The 18,786-nt window shown below is 41.4% G+C and overlaps 1 protein-coding gene across 1 annotated transcript in view; it reads left to right on the top strand.

Moving 5' to 3' along the window:
• ACVR2B (activin A receptor type 2B) overlaps positions 1-18,786 on the top strand; it is a 173,183-nt gene that overhangs the window by 122,826 nt on the left and 31,571 nt on the right. The window contains exons 2-5 of the mRNA XM_075827344.1: positions 126-333; positions 10,931-11,028; positions 15,670-15,824; positions 18,345-18,488. Coding sequence (XP_075683459.1) covers positions 126-333; positions 10,931-11,028; positions 15,670-15,824; positions 18,345-18,488 — 605 coding nt within the window. The remainder of the gene's footprint in view (positions 1-125; positions 334-10,930; positions 11,029-15,669; positions 15,825-18,344; positions 18,489-18,786) is intronic.

The following is an 18,786-nucleotide window of genomic DNA, read 5'->3' as shown; positions in this document are numbered from 1 at the left end:
TCTTTCTGCAATGCAAATATTTATTTGAATAGTTTTCAGACTGTCTAAAGAGATAAAGTCATGTACACATACAAGTAATTGCATCCAGAAGCAGGTTTATAACTCCATTCTGCTATTTCTTTTAGGGTCTGGGCACAATGAGGAGGACCCTCGGGAATGCATTTATTTTAATGTCAACTGGGAGATTGAAAAAACGAACCAGAGTGGCGTAGAGAGGTGTGATGGCGAGAAGGATAAACGACTTCATTGCTATGCATCTTGGAGGAATAATTCTGGTTTCATCGAACTTGTGAAGAAAGGATGTTGGTTAGATGACTTCAACTGCTATGACAGGTAGGTTGCCGGCAACAGCGGCTTTTGTTTTCTTGTAGTCTAGAAACAGACCCTACCAGCTGCATTTTACAGTAGCCTATTGTTAACTAATCGACCTTCGACTTCAGATTGTCCACTGTGGAGCATGGAAGAACATAGACCTACATAATATGGACTAAATTATTGGGACACACGTGTTAATCATTGAATTCAGGTGTTTCATTCAGTCCCATTGCCAGAGGTGTATAAAATCAGGCACCTAGCCATGCAGTCGCCTTTACAACGACCCATTCTTTCACAAATGTTTGCAAAGAGGTCACTTAAATTGAGCGTCTACTGTAATAGGATGCCACTATTGTAACAAGTCGGTTCATTAAATTCCCTACTAGATATTCCACAATTAACTGAGTGCACGATTATTGCAAAGTGGAAGCATTTAGGAACCACAGCAACTCCGCTACAAAGTTACAGAGCAGGGTCGCCAAGTGCTGAGGCACACGGTACATAAAAGTCGCCCATGATCAACTGACTGATTAAGTGCAGAGCTCCAAACCTCCTCTGGCATGAACATCAACATAAAAACTGTGCGCCGGGAGCTTCATGCAAGCCATACATCACCAAGCACAATGCCAGGCATCGGATGGAGTTGTGTTAAGCATGTGGTCACGGATTCTGGAGCAGTGGAAACGTGTTCTGTGGAGTGACGAATCATGCTTCTCTATCTGGCAGTCTGATGGATGAGTCTGGGTTTGACTAATGCCAGTTGAACATTACCTGTCTTAAGGCAGCTTTCCAACTGCAAAGTTTGGAGGAGGAGGGATAATGCAATGGGTTTGTTATTCAGGGGTTGGCCTAGGCCTCAGTTCCAGTGAAGGGAAATCTTAATGCTTTAGCATGCCAAGACATTTTGGACAATTGTATGCTTACAACTTTGTGGGAGCAGCTTGAGAAAGGCCCTTTTCTATTCCAACATGACTCTGCACAAAGCAAGGTCAATGAAGACATGGTTGGGTGAGTTTGGTGTGGAAGAACTTGACTGGCCCACACAGTGCCCTGACTGCAACCCCATCAAACCTTTGGGATGAGCTAGAACGGGGTTATTGAGCCCAACCGCTCATCTGACCTCGCAAATGCTCTTCTGCATTAATGGGCAAAAACTTACACAGACACTCCAAAACCTTGTAGAAATCCTTCCCAGAAGAGTGGAAGATGCTATAGCTGCAAAGATTTAAAATGGGATGTCCTAAAAGCTCCTGTAGGTGTAATGTGTAGGTGTCTTAACACTTTTGTCCATATAGTGTATCTACATATTTTGGTAAACATTAGCAATGGCCTGACAATGACTACCTCTATTTTTTGCCGAATGGAGTGTTCATTGATTCCAATTCAGAGTAGCTCATAAATAGAAGTCCCTAAAGGAGTTTCAGCACATAAAGTTTAAATGCGTTTAAATGACTACAAGTAGAGATTTTGGACCGCTCGGTGACCATGAATTGATCACCGTTACAGCTCTAACAAGGAGTGCCACCCAGCTTCCCCAGGCTTTTGAATGGCAAATCTGCCTAGTTATTCAGAAATACAGATTCAATAGATGTATCTCTGCATAACTATGCTGCACTTGGTGGAAGGAAGGTGAAGTAAGGTGAAAAATGGCTTTGTTTTAATTTAAATGGCTATAAAAATGCACGTGGGTTAGCGTCTATTCTACCTGTGTGTTTTATTTTTTTCTCTATATCGCAGGATTAGTTGCTAAATGCTAATTACATTTTATCACCTCCTACACATCAGGAAGTTAAGATGACATGACGGCTGTTTCAATACTAAAACATGAATGCTGTCTGATCACTAAAGCTTACATGCTAGTTATATTGTATGAAACCATAATTTATGGGATATTAGAACATATGCAAATATTACACATACATAGACCAACGCTGTCCTGATGCACTTGTAACCTGATCACATGCAGCATGGTAATGGTGGATTTTGGGGGTACAGACTTTAAATTTTCATTTTCACCCATTAAAATACAAAAATTCCTCAGAACAATATGAATACGTGATATAAAGGGCGGTATATCTAGAAATGTATGAGAGCGCCTGTTTTTCGTAGTCTTGAAATAAACACTCTTGTAGAAATCTGTGAGACCGAGCCGCCATCTCCGTTTAGGACTGACTGTGGGATCTTCGCTTTCCTCATTTACAGTAGTGAATCAGCTGATGCCCACCGTTGTTTTTAAACATAAATTTTCACATGCATTAATACACAGATTTTTAGTTGTTAAGGAGCTGTATTTTTTAAATGCACCTCCAGTTGTAACCAGCTTCTGATATGTGAGAAGTTGTCATCCTAGCACTGTAACCCACAAATCCAAAAGAGGCAAAAAGGAGTTGTATGGGTCGCTCTAAGAAGCAATTGGTTCTCATTATCAGGTTGGTGACCGCACACCCATATCTACCAGGGCCAAATTATGGGGGAGGGGGGTGCGGCAATTGCTCTGGGGCCTCCACCTTCCAGCCCTTCCTAATTTTATATGGTTTTAGATACACTTATAAAAACTTTTCAGTGTTTTAATAGGTGACCCAAGAGGTTGTTCTGCAGCTTTTCCTAAAATCTATTACTTAAAGAGGCTCTGTCACCAGATTTTGCAACCCCTATCTGCTATTGCAGCAGATAGGCGCTGCAATGTAGATTACAGTAACGTTTTTATTTTTAAAAAACGAGTATTTTTGGCCAAGTTATGACCATTTTTGTATTTATGCAAATGAGGCTTGCAAAAGTACAACTGGGCGTGTTGAAAAGTAAAAGTACAACTGGGCGTGTATTGTGTGCGTACATTGGGGCGTGTTTACTACTTTTACTAGCTGGGCTTTCTGACGAGAAGTATCATCCACTTCTCTTCAGAACGCCCAGCTTCTGGCAGTGCAGACACAGCCGTGTTCTCGAGAGATCACGCTGTGACGTCACTCACAGGTCCTGCATCGTGTCAGACGAGCGAGGACACATCGGCACCAGAGGCTACAGATGATTCTGCAGCAGCATCGGCGTTTGCAGGTAAATCGATGTAGCTACTTACCTGCAAACGCTGATGCTGCTGCAGAATCAACTGTAGCCTCTGGTGCCGATGTGGCCGACACGATGCAGGACCTGTGAGTGACGTCACAGATCTGCACTGCCAGAAGCTGGGCGTTCTGAAGAGAAGTGGATGATACTTCTCATCAGAACGCCAGCTAGTAAAAGTAGTAAACACGCCCCGATGTACGCACATAATACACGCCCAGTTGTACTTTTACTTTTCAACACGCCCAGTTGTACTTTTGCAAGCCTCATTTGCATAAATACAAAAATGGCCATAACTTGGCCAAAAATGCTCGTTTTTTAAAAATAAAAACGTTACTGTAATCTACATTGCAGCGCCTATCTGCTGCAATAGCAGATAGGGGTTGCAAAATCTGGTGACAGAGCCTCTTTAAGGTTATCGGTAGGAACAGACTTGGATGGAGGATAGACCTCCAGGGACTCCAAGGGAGACAGAGGTAGAGATGGGAGGATAGAGGCGCAATTGTATAATAGGAAAGGAGTTTAAACAGGTTACACTCCCCCTTTTTGGTTGTTTCTGGATAGGGGTGCAAGCAGTCTGTGGCCGGGTACTCTGGTCAACGCGTCCACGGTGCTGAATGTCACCTGCAGGGGTTCCTTATGCTAGAAGCACAATGGGAGAAAGAAGAAAGGGAGCAAACACTCCCTAGTGTGAGAACGTAATGGCAGTAGGTCAGAGTGGTCCGAGTAGGTAATATACTCCCCTTATTTGCCCTTGACTGTAAGCATTGCGAAGTTAGCTTTTAGGATGGTTTCCGGACCTTAAATAAGAATTAGTGATTATCCAGCTGGATGACTCTGCCAGATATTGGTCACCTATTTTAAGCCTTGGTTGACATCTGCTTGCATATTCAAACTCCAGAGGTTGCCGCATTAAGGTTCCTACTCACGGAACCTTGCACGGCTAAATCTTACTATAGCAACAGAACGCGAACCCCAGCCTGTCTGGCATAGACGTCAATCTGAATAATTGCCGATTCCTATTGAAGGCTTGGAAACCCTCACATGGGAGACTTCTCAATGCTTAGTCAGGTGCAAATATGGTGAGCATATTATCCACACTGACCACTGTGTGACCTACGCATGTCTGTGCCCTTTCTTCTTTCTCCCACTGTGCTTCTAGCATAAGGAACCCCTTACTAGGTGTTAGAACTCATACTCATTTTAAGTTGACCATCTACATGCTCTGCTAATTGGAAAATAATCTGGTGGTTGAGCGTATATGGTGGGGGATGGAGGACAACACCATCAGGGGCGACCCAATGTATTTTGGACCTAATAGAAGAGCTTTTTAAATTGCTTTACGCTAACTATACATTATATGACCGTTACTGTAAGGGGGCCTCCACCAATCTTGATCTGTTCCCAGTCCGCACTAATAAAATCTCAGCTGTGATTTCTACTGGACAGTGCCCAACATATTGATTGAATGCAATTACAACCCTCCCCCCCCCCCTACTGCCTATAAAAACGAAACACTCCGCATTAGAAATTCTTGACAGCGCTGTTTTTTGTGGGTTTTTTCGTGGTTTTTTTTTTAGATTTTTTATTTTTTTTTTATTATTCTTTTTTTTTTTTTTATAAGCGCTTTTTAAATATTGCTTTGAACATGTGAGAGGCAAAATTATAATTGGAATAACCAGAACATGGCGATTATTATAGAGTCGAATATACTGCAGCAACAAGGTCCCTTTTTCAATCTTCTGATCTACATTTAGAAGTGTGAATCCCTGTACTTCACAGCAGATTATCGTGTATTTCATGAGATTTGAAGTTGCGCCCACCCCCGTGAGGCTTGCCTGTTCCATGTAATAATTATTATTTTTTTCTCTTCTCCTTACATACTATGATGAAAACCACATGACTCGATCAATAAACCTCGCTGGAAGCCTGGTACCCATGTTTCTGACAGCTGAGCTCTAGAGTATACCACAAACATGACATCTTCTTGTCGAGTGCCGATTTTTTACTGAAACGGCATTGTCACTGTGTGCACTTGTGGACACATTCGTACAGCTTATTAATTTGTACTAGCATGCTCCGATTGTCCTGCGCCTGCTACACATATAGGAAGGAATCCCGCTCTGTATGTTGCTATAGGGCTTGACAGAATAAAAGATCCAAAACTTTATGCAGTTTTTATGGATGTTGTACATTGACTTGAATGAGGGATAGGCGAACAATTGCAGAATGTAGCAGCTTATATATTCTTTTTTTCGTTTTTATTGGCTAGGCAAAAATGATTTACTAGATCACGTTAGCTACCTTTTGTCCTTTAGTATTTCAAGGGTTTTTACCCCTTTCTTAAACTAGTTACTTCTGCAACTTTCTAGTATAATTTGTGTTTAGATTTCTTACCATGTTCAAGATTGCCACTTGCTGTCTGGAAACTAAATCCTGTAGAGACTTCGTACTTCTCACAGCTGAGAGTTTGCTACAATATTATCCAATCTAGGCAATCCTCTCTACAGGAGAGAGATTTGTTTTTTTTTCTGCTGATTCAGCTCACAGAGGATTACCTAGACACTGAATACAATTGTAGCTAAATTTCTGTTGTGAGAAGTATTGGGCCAAAGTGTTTAAAAAAAAAAAAGTACAATAATTCCGCTATATTTACGGAAAACCTCTTCAACGAGCATTTCCACAAAATATGTAGCTGTGGTTTGTTAAATAAAAGCTTGCCAGATTTGCCATTTAGGTGAAGGTCATAACTCTTTTGGAAACTACTTTCTAGAAACTGATTTAATAGCTGAATCGAGATTTAAAAGTGGTATCCTAGCCTTAAACCTTTATTACCTAAACAACTAGATTATAAATGTTTCATAAATGAAAATCCGACCGCTGCCAATTGCTTGATCGAAGAACCTTGGGCCACCCCCAGCCGCACGACCCTGGCAAGGAGTTTGAATGGAGTGGTAGTCTAGCATGCTCGCTGGGAGAAACAAAACAGCCAGTGTCCAGTGGATAGGCAATAAATATTTTAGGACGACATACCCCTTTAACGGGTTGACAGCATTTATCACGTGTATTTTCATTGGGTTGTGCTCTTCTAACAAAATGATATGACCCCCCTGTTCCAAATGTTCGGAACCCTGATTATGACTCCTGCACATTTGGCTTTGCAGAAAAATCAAAAGTTCTTTCTCAGACTATTGTTGATGCTACTTACCAAAAATATGATCTGCTACTTTTAATGTGTATATCCACCTTAACTGTATACTTGTAATGCTCGAACATTGTCATATATACTTTCTACCTCTTTTATGCGGACACAGTATGTTCATTGATCTCTCTCAGGCTTTATAGACTTAAATAGGCACTGCACTTTGAACAAACTTTGCATAAGTCAATATTATATGCGAATATAAGAAACTTTGTAATATATCTTATAAAAGAAAAGTGCCTCTTTCTCTACATATCAGGCTCCCTTCTTCCACCCTCCCTCCATTTTATACTGTGTACTCACACACATTTACATCTTTCTCTAGCTAGACAACACTGGCTCTCCGCTCACTGAAGGATCAGGTTGCAGCAGCCAATAGAAGTCTATGGAGAGGGGAGGGGGTGGAGAGCAGTAGCAGAGTGAGAGAGGAGAAAGGCACAGACAGGTGTGCAGCAAAAGTTTTATGTTACCCCAGTGACATATAACTGGGTCCTTAGCTGCACTGCTCATTACTGCTGTATATTATACTCCATGCTGTTGCAGCTCCAATATATGCGATAGATGGGAGAGCAGGATTCTCCTCTTCTATGTGTGCGTGCAGTGTATAGAAGACATGATAGCAGTTGGGTTCCACCAACTAGGTCATAGAAAACTGAGAATTTGAGAGCGAGCCTGCAGAGGGAAAAACTGATAAAAATTGCAGAGTACGAGTGATATAATGGGCAGAAATAGTGTTCGTTATTCCTCATGTACAAACATACGACAGCTTAGTCTGAAAAGTTCTCTCAAAGTACAGGTAAACCTTAAGCCTTTCTCTACCATACCATTTTTGGCAGCGGCAACAATGAAACATTGGGAGGACCCATACAATTGGGAGGACCCATACACATTGGATTGTCGGCTCAAATAATTGGGTTTGATTGACTTTGATCTAATACTTATGATCAGTGTTAAGGTGCCCATACACATCAGATGAGTCAATTTTAAACCCGTCAACTATCTGTGTATAGGGGAGTCAGGGAAAAGCGGATGGGATTTCAACATGCTCAATCCTTTGTTTCCCGCTGGTGATAAGCCGCTGGCAGAGGTGTCTGGCAGTGGCTGGTTCCCTTCTTCCCATTGATAAACATGTTCCATGTGTATGGGGCAGTCGGGAGAAATAGTTGTCGACCGAATGAGCATTCGGCCAACATCTATCTTGAGTGTATCGGACGTTTTAGTCAAGAAGAATAATTCTGCTTTCTGTAACAGTGTTGCAAGCCTAGTGCCTTTTATATTGGATAATGAAATATCTAGTAATCTATGAAGTTGGGTACAATTTATACAATGTGCAAATCGGATAACCCTCATACTGGAGAACTTCTTCTTTTTTTTTTTTTTGTACATACAAGTTGCTATGTTATGTACTCACAATGTTTTTTAGTTGGTTTTTTTCCCGAAATGGCTGATGATTGGAATTAGCATTTGCAAAATGTATAACTAAATATATAAATGCTGTGTTCATGCAGAGAGGGGATTTGTTCCTGGCATCCCGTGAGATACAGGTAGCTCACATGTGCTACCGATGAGATAAGCATTGCCTTGACTGAAGTTTTTTTTCTCACACAGTAAATATCTGCCATCATCCAGATGAAACCGGATAAAATAACATATGCTTCAATTGGTGATCCTGCATAGAGGCAAGAAACCACATCAGTAGTTATGCGGATACGGATTCTTTGGATGATGTGCTATGGATTTATCTGTGTATGTATCATGCATATACACCCTATGGACATCAGTATTGGGACAGCTACACATTACACCTGCAGGAGCTTTTGTAACATCTCATTCTAAACCCATAGGCGTCAATATGGAGTTGGTCCCCTCTTTGCAGCTAAAACCGTTTCCATTCTTCTGGGGGCTTTCTACAAGATTTTGTTCATGTGTGTCTGTGGGAATATTTTGACCTTTTTATCCAGGGGAGCATTTTTGATGTCGGACACTGATGTTGGATGAGAGGGCCTGGCTCGCCATCTCCGCTCTAGTTCATCACAAAGGTGATCGATGGGGTTGAGGTCAGGGCTATGAGTACCAGTGACGTTCTTCCATACCAAACTCAACCAACCATGTCTATGGACCTTACTCTGTGTACTGGGGCACAGTCATGCTGGAACAGGAAAGGGTCTTCCCCAAGTTGGAAGCATGCAATTGCCCAAAATGTCTTGGTATCCTGAAGCATTAAGATTTCCCTTCAATGGAACTAAGGGGCCTAGGCTGCCCCCTGAAATACCCCATAGCATTATCCCTACTCCACCAAACTTTACAGTTTGCACAATGCAGTCAGGCAGGTAACGTTCTCCTGGTATTCGCCAAACCCAGACTCCAGAATCCATCAGACTGCCAGGTAGAGAAGCGTCATTCATCACTCCACAGAACACGTTTCCACTGCTCCAGAGTCCAGTGGTGGTGTGATTTACACCATTCCATCTGACGCTTGGCATTGTGCTTGGTGATGAAAGGCTTACATACAGCTGCCCAAACATGGACGCACAGTTTTTGTACGGATATCTGTGGAACTCTGCAGTTATTGAGTCAGCCGAGCGATGGCGACTTTTATGCATTGGAGACCTCGCTCTGTAACGTTCATCTGCCAATTCATGGCTGAGTTGCTGTGGGTCCTAAACACTAGGATGGATGAGATTTCACTAACTGACTTGTTGCAACAGTCACATCCTATTACAGTACAGTCAACTATTCACAACGACCCATTCTTTCAGAAATGTATGTAAAGGTGACTGCATGGCTAGGTGCTGGATTTTATACACCTGTCGCAATGCAACTGAATAGAACCTGAATTCATTGAATAAGAGATGTGCCCTAATACTTTTGTCCATATAATGTATATTTAAATCTATATAGATGTATACGAACACAACAACACTGTCTGACATAAGAGACCTGCACTGTTCACCTAAACTTGGAAATAGAAGTCAACAGAGATGTTAGATTGGACCATTTTTGGTAGAAGGCAGTAGAATCCTGTTTTTTTTCTTTGTTTTCTTCCTTCCAGAATTTTCCATATAATCAAAACAGGAAGCTAGCTGAATATGGATTTATAGTACTGGACTCAATGGGACCTGTATAAATCTGTCTGCAGTGAGCTCCCCTAGTGGTGGCTCCAGTGTTAGGAAAAGCAGTTTCAGGCCTTCTCCCATCATGACTTCTATAGCCGTTGCTCGCCCTGAAGCTTTTGAATCAGACTTTACATTTGGCAGCCCATAATTCCAGAAGTTCTGGCAGTCCCGCATCACATCATTACCCTAGATATTCCTGTAACACCGGATGTCAGTCTATGATGTAAAAATATATATTCTTTTGAGTTTTACAATCTATCAAACCTGTGAGTAACAAAAGAAAAAGAAATAGTCTGTAAATCTAAATTATCTATTTTTACTTCTCTCAAATAATTAAATTTTTAGGAAGCCTGGGAGACTATTTAAAATGTCACCCAGCTTCGCCAGAGATAAATGAAACTAATGGTGGCCATACACATTGAAAGTATGTCGGCCTGAGTTCCATTGCCGGCTGTCTGATGTGTATGGCGGCTTCCTGAATCTCCCCCGATAGCAGATCTCGGGGAAGAGATGGATCAGGCTGTTGAATTTTGACGTGTCTGATGCTTTTGCTTGAAAGGAGATAAACTAATTCAGAACAAGTGCATGCACGACCCGTTTTGGGAGTCGGGAGGAATAGCTGTCAACGATTGGTCGTTCGGCCGATGGCTGTCTAAAGTGTATGGCCAGCCTTAGGAATGGCTGAATATACTGGTGTCCTTTATATGCGTTAGTGATTTTTCTTTTAGGGTGAAATACTCTTTACACTTTTACTTTGTTCCATCATCTGTTTTATACTGCAGATGTATAATTATTGTTCTTGTCTAATTTTACTAAATGACCTCTTTTATTGGCATACAGATATCTATTGAATATAATGGGTGTTCTATCTCCTAGAAGCCATTTAGTAGTTCAACTTTCGTTTGTGGGATCTTTTTAACCATGTAAAAAAAAAACATTGCTGTACTCATCTGTCTCCATCAGTCCAATAGTCTTTGAATAGAGCGGGTCCACACATGCTAGACCACCGCTCCATTCAAACTCCTCCCCACTGCGGTTGTGCAGTAAGGAGGCACGGGATCCCTGTTCTAGTGATCGTAGGGGTTTTAGCCATCGGACATTTATCACTTTATCCTATGGACAGGTGATCTTTGTTCATTGTGGGACAATTCCTTTGAGGGCCATGTCTTCTGGAACCTATGATTCAGATGTTTGTTTGCCTAATTGATGTCAAATTTATGTCTCTTTCTTTTACTTCCAGACCTCAGTGTATAGCAAAGGAAGAGAACCCACAAGTATTTTTCTGCTGTTGTGATGGGAATTATTGTAACGAGAAATTCACTCATTTGCCTGATGTGGGTAAGTTTTAGCTTGAAAAATTGTGGCAAATAAGAGCTCTTAAATTAACCTGATTTTTAGCTGTGTTTTGGAATGGCGTATGATAACATCGGCAGGTCCCATCCGCCTGCCACAGTAATTCCAGACTCATGAAATCCACATATCTCCGCTTGCTTAATTCTCGTAAATATAAAATGGTGAGAGATACTGGGGGTCTAAAGTCACAAAATGGAGTCGTCTTTCCTTTAGAAATGGCTACCCTCTTGTCCATGATCTAAGTCTGGTATTGCAGCTCCGCTCCATTCACTTGAATCCCTACAACCTGTTTAGATTATCATCAGGTCCAAATTTATGGCAAAATAACCAACCCCCCGAGAAAGGTTACAGTTTTGTTTTTTTTAGAACTAGGTATAGTATTTGAAGTTTACTGTATGAAAGTGTCAGTGATCTTCCAGTTTTTATTGTAAGGCTGGATTTACACGAGGTCATTACGTCCGTAATTGACGGACGTATTTCGGCCTCAAGTCCTGGACCGAACACAGTGCAGGGAGCCGGGCTCCTAGCATCATACTTATGTACGATGCTAGGAGTCCCTGCCTCTCTGCCGGACAACTGTCCCGTACTGTAATCATGTTTTCAGTACGGAACAGTTGTCCGGCAGCGAGGCATCGTACAGAAGTATGATGCTAGGAGCCCGGCTCCCTGCACTGAGTTCGGTCCAGGACTTCCGGCCAAAATACGTCCGTCAATTACAGACGTAATGACCTCGTGTGAATCCAGCCTTAATCTCAATTATTTTTCTGTTCCTTACTATATTCAAGATCTCTTATTGACATTCCTAGGCTAGAAACCCAACCTAGTCCTGCTCACAGCTGAGAGGTGGATACAATGGGGGCAATTTATTAAGACTGACATTTCATATGCCAATCTAGATCTAAAAAGCGCTGGGGTAAGATGCGCCTAGTTTATTAAGATGTGCACGTCTCCTAATTAATTAGGCACATTTCTGTCCGTCCATGACATAAAGGCAAAACCAAGCCAGCTACAAGCTGTCATAGATTTCATCTATAATTTGCGCTTGTTTCTCGCGTAAATTATAGTGAATTTGTCTGTGCAAGGGGGCATAGCTGCCCAGGGCTAAAGTCCTGTCCACTTTTTTAAATGGTGGCTGGGGCAGTGCAAAATGGCAAAAAGCTAAAACTGATCGCGCACATATGGCGACTGTTCAACACCAGAATACTGACATACAGCTGTTGATACATTTCCACCAGTATCTTTCCTATCCTGACAGTTTGCCACAATGTATCAGTATAGCTAATATGTATGAGCCTGACGTCCAGGCTCATAGAGCATTGTCTAGACTGGATACAGTTCACCTCATGAATGGGAATAGGACTAGGTCTGTACATATCCACTGACAGCAAGTAGAGATACTGAAAACTACGAGAAATTAAAACGGTTAGAAAGTTTTCATTATAAACCCTTTAAAGGTGCGCGCTTCTGCCATTCAAACATTGTGTGCCTTAGGGTATGTGCACACACACTAATTACGTCCGTAAGTGACGGACGTATTTCGGCCACAAGTCCCGGACCGAACACAGTGCAGGGAGCCGGGCTCCTAGCATCATACTTATGTACGATGCTAGAAGTCCCTGCCTCACTGCAGGACAACTGTCCCATACTGAAAACATTATTACAGTACGGGACAGTTGTCCTGCAGCGAGGCAGAGACTCCTAGCGTCGTACATAAGTATGATGCTAGGAGCCCGGCTCCCTGCAGTGTGTTCGGTCCGGGACTTGCGGCCGAAATACGTCCGTCAATTACGGACGTAATTAGTGTGTGTGCACATACCCTTACCTGTACAAGCTGCTCGGACGAAATGTGCATTACAAAACCGCAGCAATTCGCAGTAAAACTTCATGCAGTTCTGCTGCCCGGATTTCAGCCTGCTGGCCCATTCATTAGTTTCTAGGCTTTTGTTAATACAGAATGCTAGAAAATATGAAGGAATCTTTTATATAAACATTCATTTCATATATAGATAGATGGATAATATATTCAAATGACACAATTTATATAAATGCAGGCAGGAAACTGGAAAGGAGTGGGACCCAGGTGATGGGCTGTTAGCTCTGGTGAGGGTTCTCCCGAATATGTAAGAAAGAGCAGCACATTCTACACGCGTGTAATTCACTCTCTAGAACAAAAACTGTACTTTCTTTCATAGCTTTTAGTTTTGTTTTTTTTCTTTGTATGCGATCTGTTGGAGCGAACAGATGGCACCTTGTCACCAAAGAAAAGCCATTCAATCAATAACTTTTTCCATACAGAATCAAAGAGCCTTTCATTCTACGTGGTGCTGGGAATAACTGCACATCAGCACTTCTCAGGCTGAGGCCATTCTCAAAGTGACCTCAAGCAAACAAAGGAAAGTGTCTCGTATTCAGACAAGTAATGTGTCATATCGGGCAACCTTTAACGGTGTCCATAAGGAGAGGTTTCGCAGATTTGCAAGCCCATTGAAAGTAAAATACGGGCACCTGTTTTGATTACTATTATTTTTTTCATTCATTATACAGCCGTAGTGAAGTACTCAGGTGTGGCAACTCTAGGGTGTTGGGGAAATTTTCCCAACATAGTCCTATTGTTTCCCTTTTTTTCTCACACTTATTAAGCTTATAATACTTTAAAAGGTTTTCTGGGGGATGCATTTAAAAGAAAGAAAATAAATTACGGGAACCCGTATATAAAAATAAAATAAAAAGTCGAAGGAGCAGAATATGCCTCAGTGATGTGACGTCACATGACCGCAAAAGCTTCAGCAACATCCAAAAACATCCCAAATTTCAGACCCTCACATCCATCACAATTAAATTTGTGACCGCATCCATGTGGCAAAATGACTGCGTCACCATGGAGGAAAGAATACTGACTCTTAGGAGCCTGGGAAAGACTATTACTAGGGACTTATACCCTGTTTAGTTAAAAACACATGCTCATACCATGTAAATGTAGATGTTCTGCATACATTGATTTTTATGTATGCAGCATATCCATATCAGCCAGAATGTGAGTATTAAAATAACCACAGTAGACCCCATCCGCTACATTCCCAGAGATCTCAGGCTGGGGATTGAATTTTGACTTGATTTCCAACCAAGATGAAAAAAATACTTCAAAGTTAGGTTGAATTGCCTCCTTTTTTTCAATAGGAAAAAAAAAATCTGCCTAGATATGCAGCGCTTACCCATACCTAGGTGGAGTTGCCATCTAGGTGTCTGGTAGAGCTGGGCGTCTGGACTAATTTGGAGGAAACGTAACACTGTTACTACACCAGCTTTCTTGTGTATAAATGTGTCAAATGGTCAAAAAGTCACACAAATTGCAAGATTTGGGCTGTGAATGGGGGCATGGACACCAGAAACTGGTGGAAATTTACGCCAGATCCTGGCTATTGTAGATTTCATTCTGTGTTGCACAGGCAATTTAATTAAGAGGCGCGTGTTGCATCGTACTCTAGCCAGTTTTTTGGTTTTTTTTTATTAAGACTGGCACAGTCTTAATACAGCTCCCAATTGTGATTTGTTACTCCACTTTCCTATAACAAGCATCAAAATAAATAAATTGTAACTACTTCAGAGATGATGATAACCCAGGGACTTTGCCATTTTAACAAACTTAGCCTCATTATCAAAGGCCTCTAACCCTATAATACGTAAACGGGGATACCTTGTATAATGTACGTCTCCTTACCCAAAAAGGGATAAATCAAACGGTTCTGGACAGCTTCTGCTCTATCCAGGCTAAACTATGTTATACATAATTGATGGGGTGTGCGGTGGTGGTGGTATTCTCTTCAAACATAAATGTCTGCTTTTCACCCACAAATCTCTCACTAGCTCTGTAAATCCAGTTCTCTTGGTTCACTTAGAATTCAACAAATGGCCAGTCTTTCCCTCTCCTGGATAACAGATGTTTTGTGGCATCATGGTAAGGGTGAGATTGGGGTTATCGAATGATTTACCTTCCAGACTCTTCATAGCATAGAACTTGAATTGCATTGTTTTGTGCCTTTGTATGTTTTAAAGGTCCCTTGTGCTGGGCTGATGCCAGAGACACAATGCAGACTGAAATAAATCCGAGAAGCAGAAAGCCCTATTTAAGACCCAGCACACGCATTCCCTGGGGAAGCTTAGCTGTCCAGAGCTGGAGATCATTTAAAATAGAGGACCATTGCCAGGCCCAGTAATCCGGGTTCTCTTATAAATTGACAAAATGGACCGTACAACAGTAAGGAATCGCAATAATAAAATGTGGTCTAAAGGAGAACCAAGAAACAACCTCCGCTATTTAAGAACCCACTGGTGTACAATTCTGTTTATATAGGGTGATTGCCTACTTTTACCATCACCGACAGATGGTGGAGCAATGTCAGCATGGGAGATGCACTCCATAAATAGTGAATCTGGCTGGCCAGGTGAACAAGCGGTTTATGACCTATTATTGTATATTGCATATGTAAGGCTAATGAAAGTCTGCATACATGTATGGCAGCATATTGTTCAGAGCGGTAGTTTTGCCCTGAGTTACAAAGTTACCATTGTATGTGTGTTTTATATAATTGCGTCTGCTTTATTTAAACTTTTATTCCTTATTTGCAGAAACATTTGAGCCGAAGACTCAGCAGTCAGCTTCTGTGCTGAACATACTGGTGTATTCCCTCCTTCCAATTGTTGTTCTGTCTATGGCCATTCTCCTGGCCTTCTGGATGTACCGCCACCGGAAGCCTCCCTATGGTCATGTTGACATTAATGAGGTAAGCTTGGACTTCCTGAAAGAAAAGACCTGTGCATGTTGCCGGCAGCAAGGTCTGAACTCCTCTCCTTTTAGAGTAGGAAGAAATTGAAGGCTGCGGTTCAACAGCCGCTATCTGCATCTCTTGGGGATAATCCAGAGGGAATAATGAATCGAGATCTAGTGACACGTTTCACAAAAAGCGTTTAACTCCCGGTTTCATTTAGTTGCCATGAGGATAGGTCAAGATTAATAACGTTCATCAAGTAAATATCAATGTCCTATGAATGTCCTTTGCAGACTTTAGATTTATGCGCTGTATTTTTGTAATACTAGAAGAGTGACCTGGTCATAGAATACGTCACTAGATTTGTTCATTGACATATTCACACATGTTCATTGATATATTCATACTTTTGTGTGGGCCATATGGGGAGAGATTGAAATAAATTCAAACTAGAGGAAAAGAAAAGAAGGATCAACCAGTCAGGTTGCTTTATACTCAATATAACCTACATAAAGCTAAAAAAATCTAATTTTATATAAATCTTTATTCAATACATATCGTTGAAAATACACAAACACATAGAGGTTGGGCCATCCTAAATATAGAATGGAGCATGCAATAATATATACTAGTGACTATCGTACAACTCTCATGCCATAGATCATCGAATAGACCGGATTATCCCCCAGAATAACCTTAAGGTGTACCGGGGAAGTAAAGAATTATACTCACAGTTATAATCCAGTTATATGGTAAAGGATGTCAGCCACAGCAGAGAACAAGGTGGTAACCAGTTAACTCATGCCTGGAAGTAACGCATGGAAATCAAAAAGTTTGCCCTGACAAGGAGACATTGACACGGAGTCATGCTCCAGTACCACAACCCGTGTTTCGTCTTGGCTTCATCGGGAGGCGTGATGGGGGAAGATTAGGTGGACCTGACCTAGAGAGCCAAGTCCAATCGGCTGCAGGAAAGTGGTACACTTTTATACTCTACTCTAAACTGATCAATTTGCTAAGGCATCAATGAGTTTTACTTAACCTGATCTCTTTAAACTTCCCCCTCTTTCTTTAATTAAAGGCGTTGTCTCATCAGGACAAGCCTTGTCCAAATGGATACCATATAGCATGGTCCTCCGCTTGGGCCCCCCTTTTTTTTAGCCAGGGAGGCTTTGCCCATTTCAATGCCCACCTTTTATATGCTACATTTCCCCTGCAGGGGATAAATATGGCCAGCTGGAGACCTCTGCAGTTAAAGCTTATCTCCGTGGGTTTATGGAACTAAAGAAAAAAATTCTAGCACTAACGCAGACCTCTCTGCTCCCTTTCAGGTAATTCTCCCTGCTATTTGTTCCGAATGCAGGAGGAATCGGCTAAAATGGCAAAGATCGCTTTTAGTTACCAATATTTGCAGGGTGCATGCTACACATACCAATACATATGGCTAGCTCATGCTTCAAGAAAGATCACATAATATGGGACAATGTCACATAGTCATATGTTAGTGCTGACTGGCTGAGAGGGATCACTGAGTAGACAGAATCTGAAACATGTCATTAATAGGTGCAGCATACGTCTTTTGAGACCCCATTCATCACCTTTAATACAATTAAACTAATGTACCAAAAGGAAGTCCCCGTTAGTGACCAAATTTCTTTCAGCTACGGAAAAGTAAATACCGTTAAGTTAACCAAGGCAATTCTCCCATGCCAAATAATGGCCTTACTTTGTAATACCATCCGTAAAATTTTAAGTCGAGAACAAGACTATCGGGAACGAGGGGGTCTATATTGTAACGAGTAATGTTTTAGTTTTATTGTCCCTTTAAAACCCATGTAATAACACTATTGATTTCCATTCCTCTAGCTATATGCTAATACATTACATATTCGTTAGTGTGATCTTAGTCTACAATGGCCAATCTTTAACCACGAGCAACTCTGGATCAATAGAAGATTTTTATTTTCTTGTGCTCGTGCCATCTACTGGCATTAAACGTAATTTAGGAGAGCATTTTCTGAAAGTGCTACATGACTGTTTTTGAGTAAATGGATCACAATTACTATGCCTTTAATTCCAAAGTGCTAATTGACTATAAAATGTTACATGGTTTATATCAGGAGCTTTATATCCTTGCTGCGGCAGAAGACTGTGCAGGGAAGTACTTTATCAAACCGGCATCACCATAACTGACATGAGTTACTGAGGCCCGGCCGCTTTGTAAGCCTGCCAAAATAATGAAACATGCGTGCGTGGTCTATCACTGTACATGCACCGCTCCATTCTGTTTATTAGTTTCCATAGTAACACGGCTCAAAAATATTTAATTCAAAAGGCTCTCCATCCTAATCGGTCACTTTCCTGAGCAGGATGCCATATTTTGTGGCATTTGGGCAGATTACCAAGCTGGACATAAAGGTTATTGCAGCCCATCTATTTATCTACTCAGGTCTAATTAGTCCTTTTATTCTTTTCCAAGAAGCAGAGGTTATTTGACCCGTAAAAGATCAATCTTGTGTTTATCCATCTACCCAGGATCCAGGTCCACCTCCACCATCCCCACTACTTGGTCTGAAGCCTTTGCAACTATTGGAAATGAAGGCACGTGGCCGGTTTGGCTGTGTTTGGAAGGCGCGGCTGATAAATGAATATGTAGCGGTGAAAATTTTTCCTATTCAGGTAAGTTCAAAATAAGGTAAAAATGAGGAATGTTTATATCGATCTATAAAAAAAACTCCATTAAATACAGATATATAGATCGATATGAGATAGATAGATAGATAGATACGTTTACCTGCTTTGCGTATAACCACTAAAGAGTGGGTGCTATGTATAAACATTCGAAGCCAGGCCGATAGGATTGCCATGTCGTCTTGCTTAAAAGTTAGTAAGTTCTTTTTTTAACCCCTTCCCGCCGCAGCCCTTTTTCAGATTTTCATTTTCTCTTTTTCCTCCCCACCTTACAAAAGCCATAACG

This window comes from Rhinoderma darwinii, chromosome 5 (assembly GCF_050947455.1).
Source record: "Rhinoderma darwinii isolate aRhiDar2 chromosome 5, aRhiDar2.hap1, whole genome shotgun sequence".
NCBI classification, from domain to species: Eukaryota; Metazoa; Chordata; class Amphibia; order Anura; family Rhinodermatidae; genus Rhinoderma; species Rhinoderma darwinii.
This window is presented reverse-complemented; position numbering and strand designations above follow the sequence as displayed.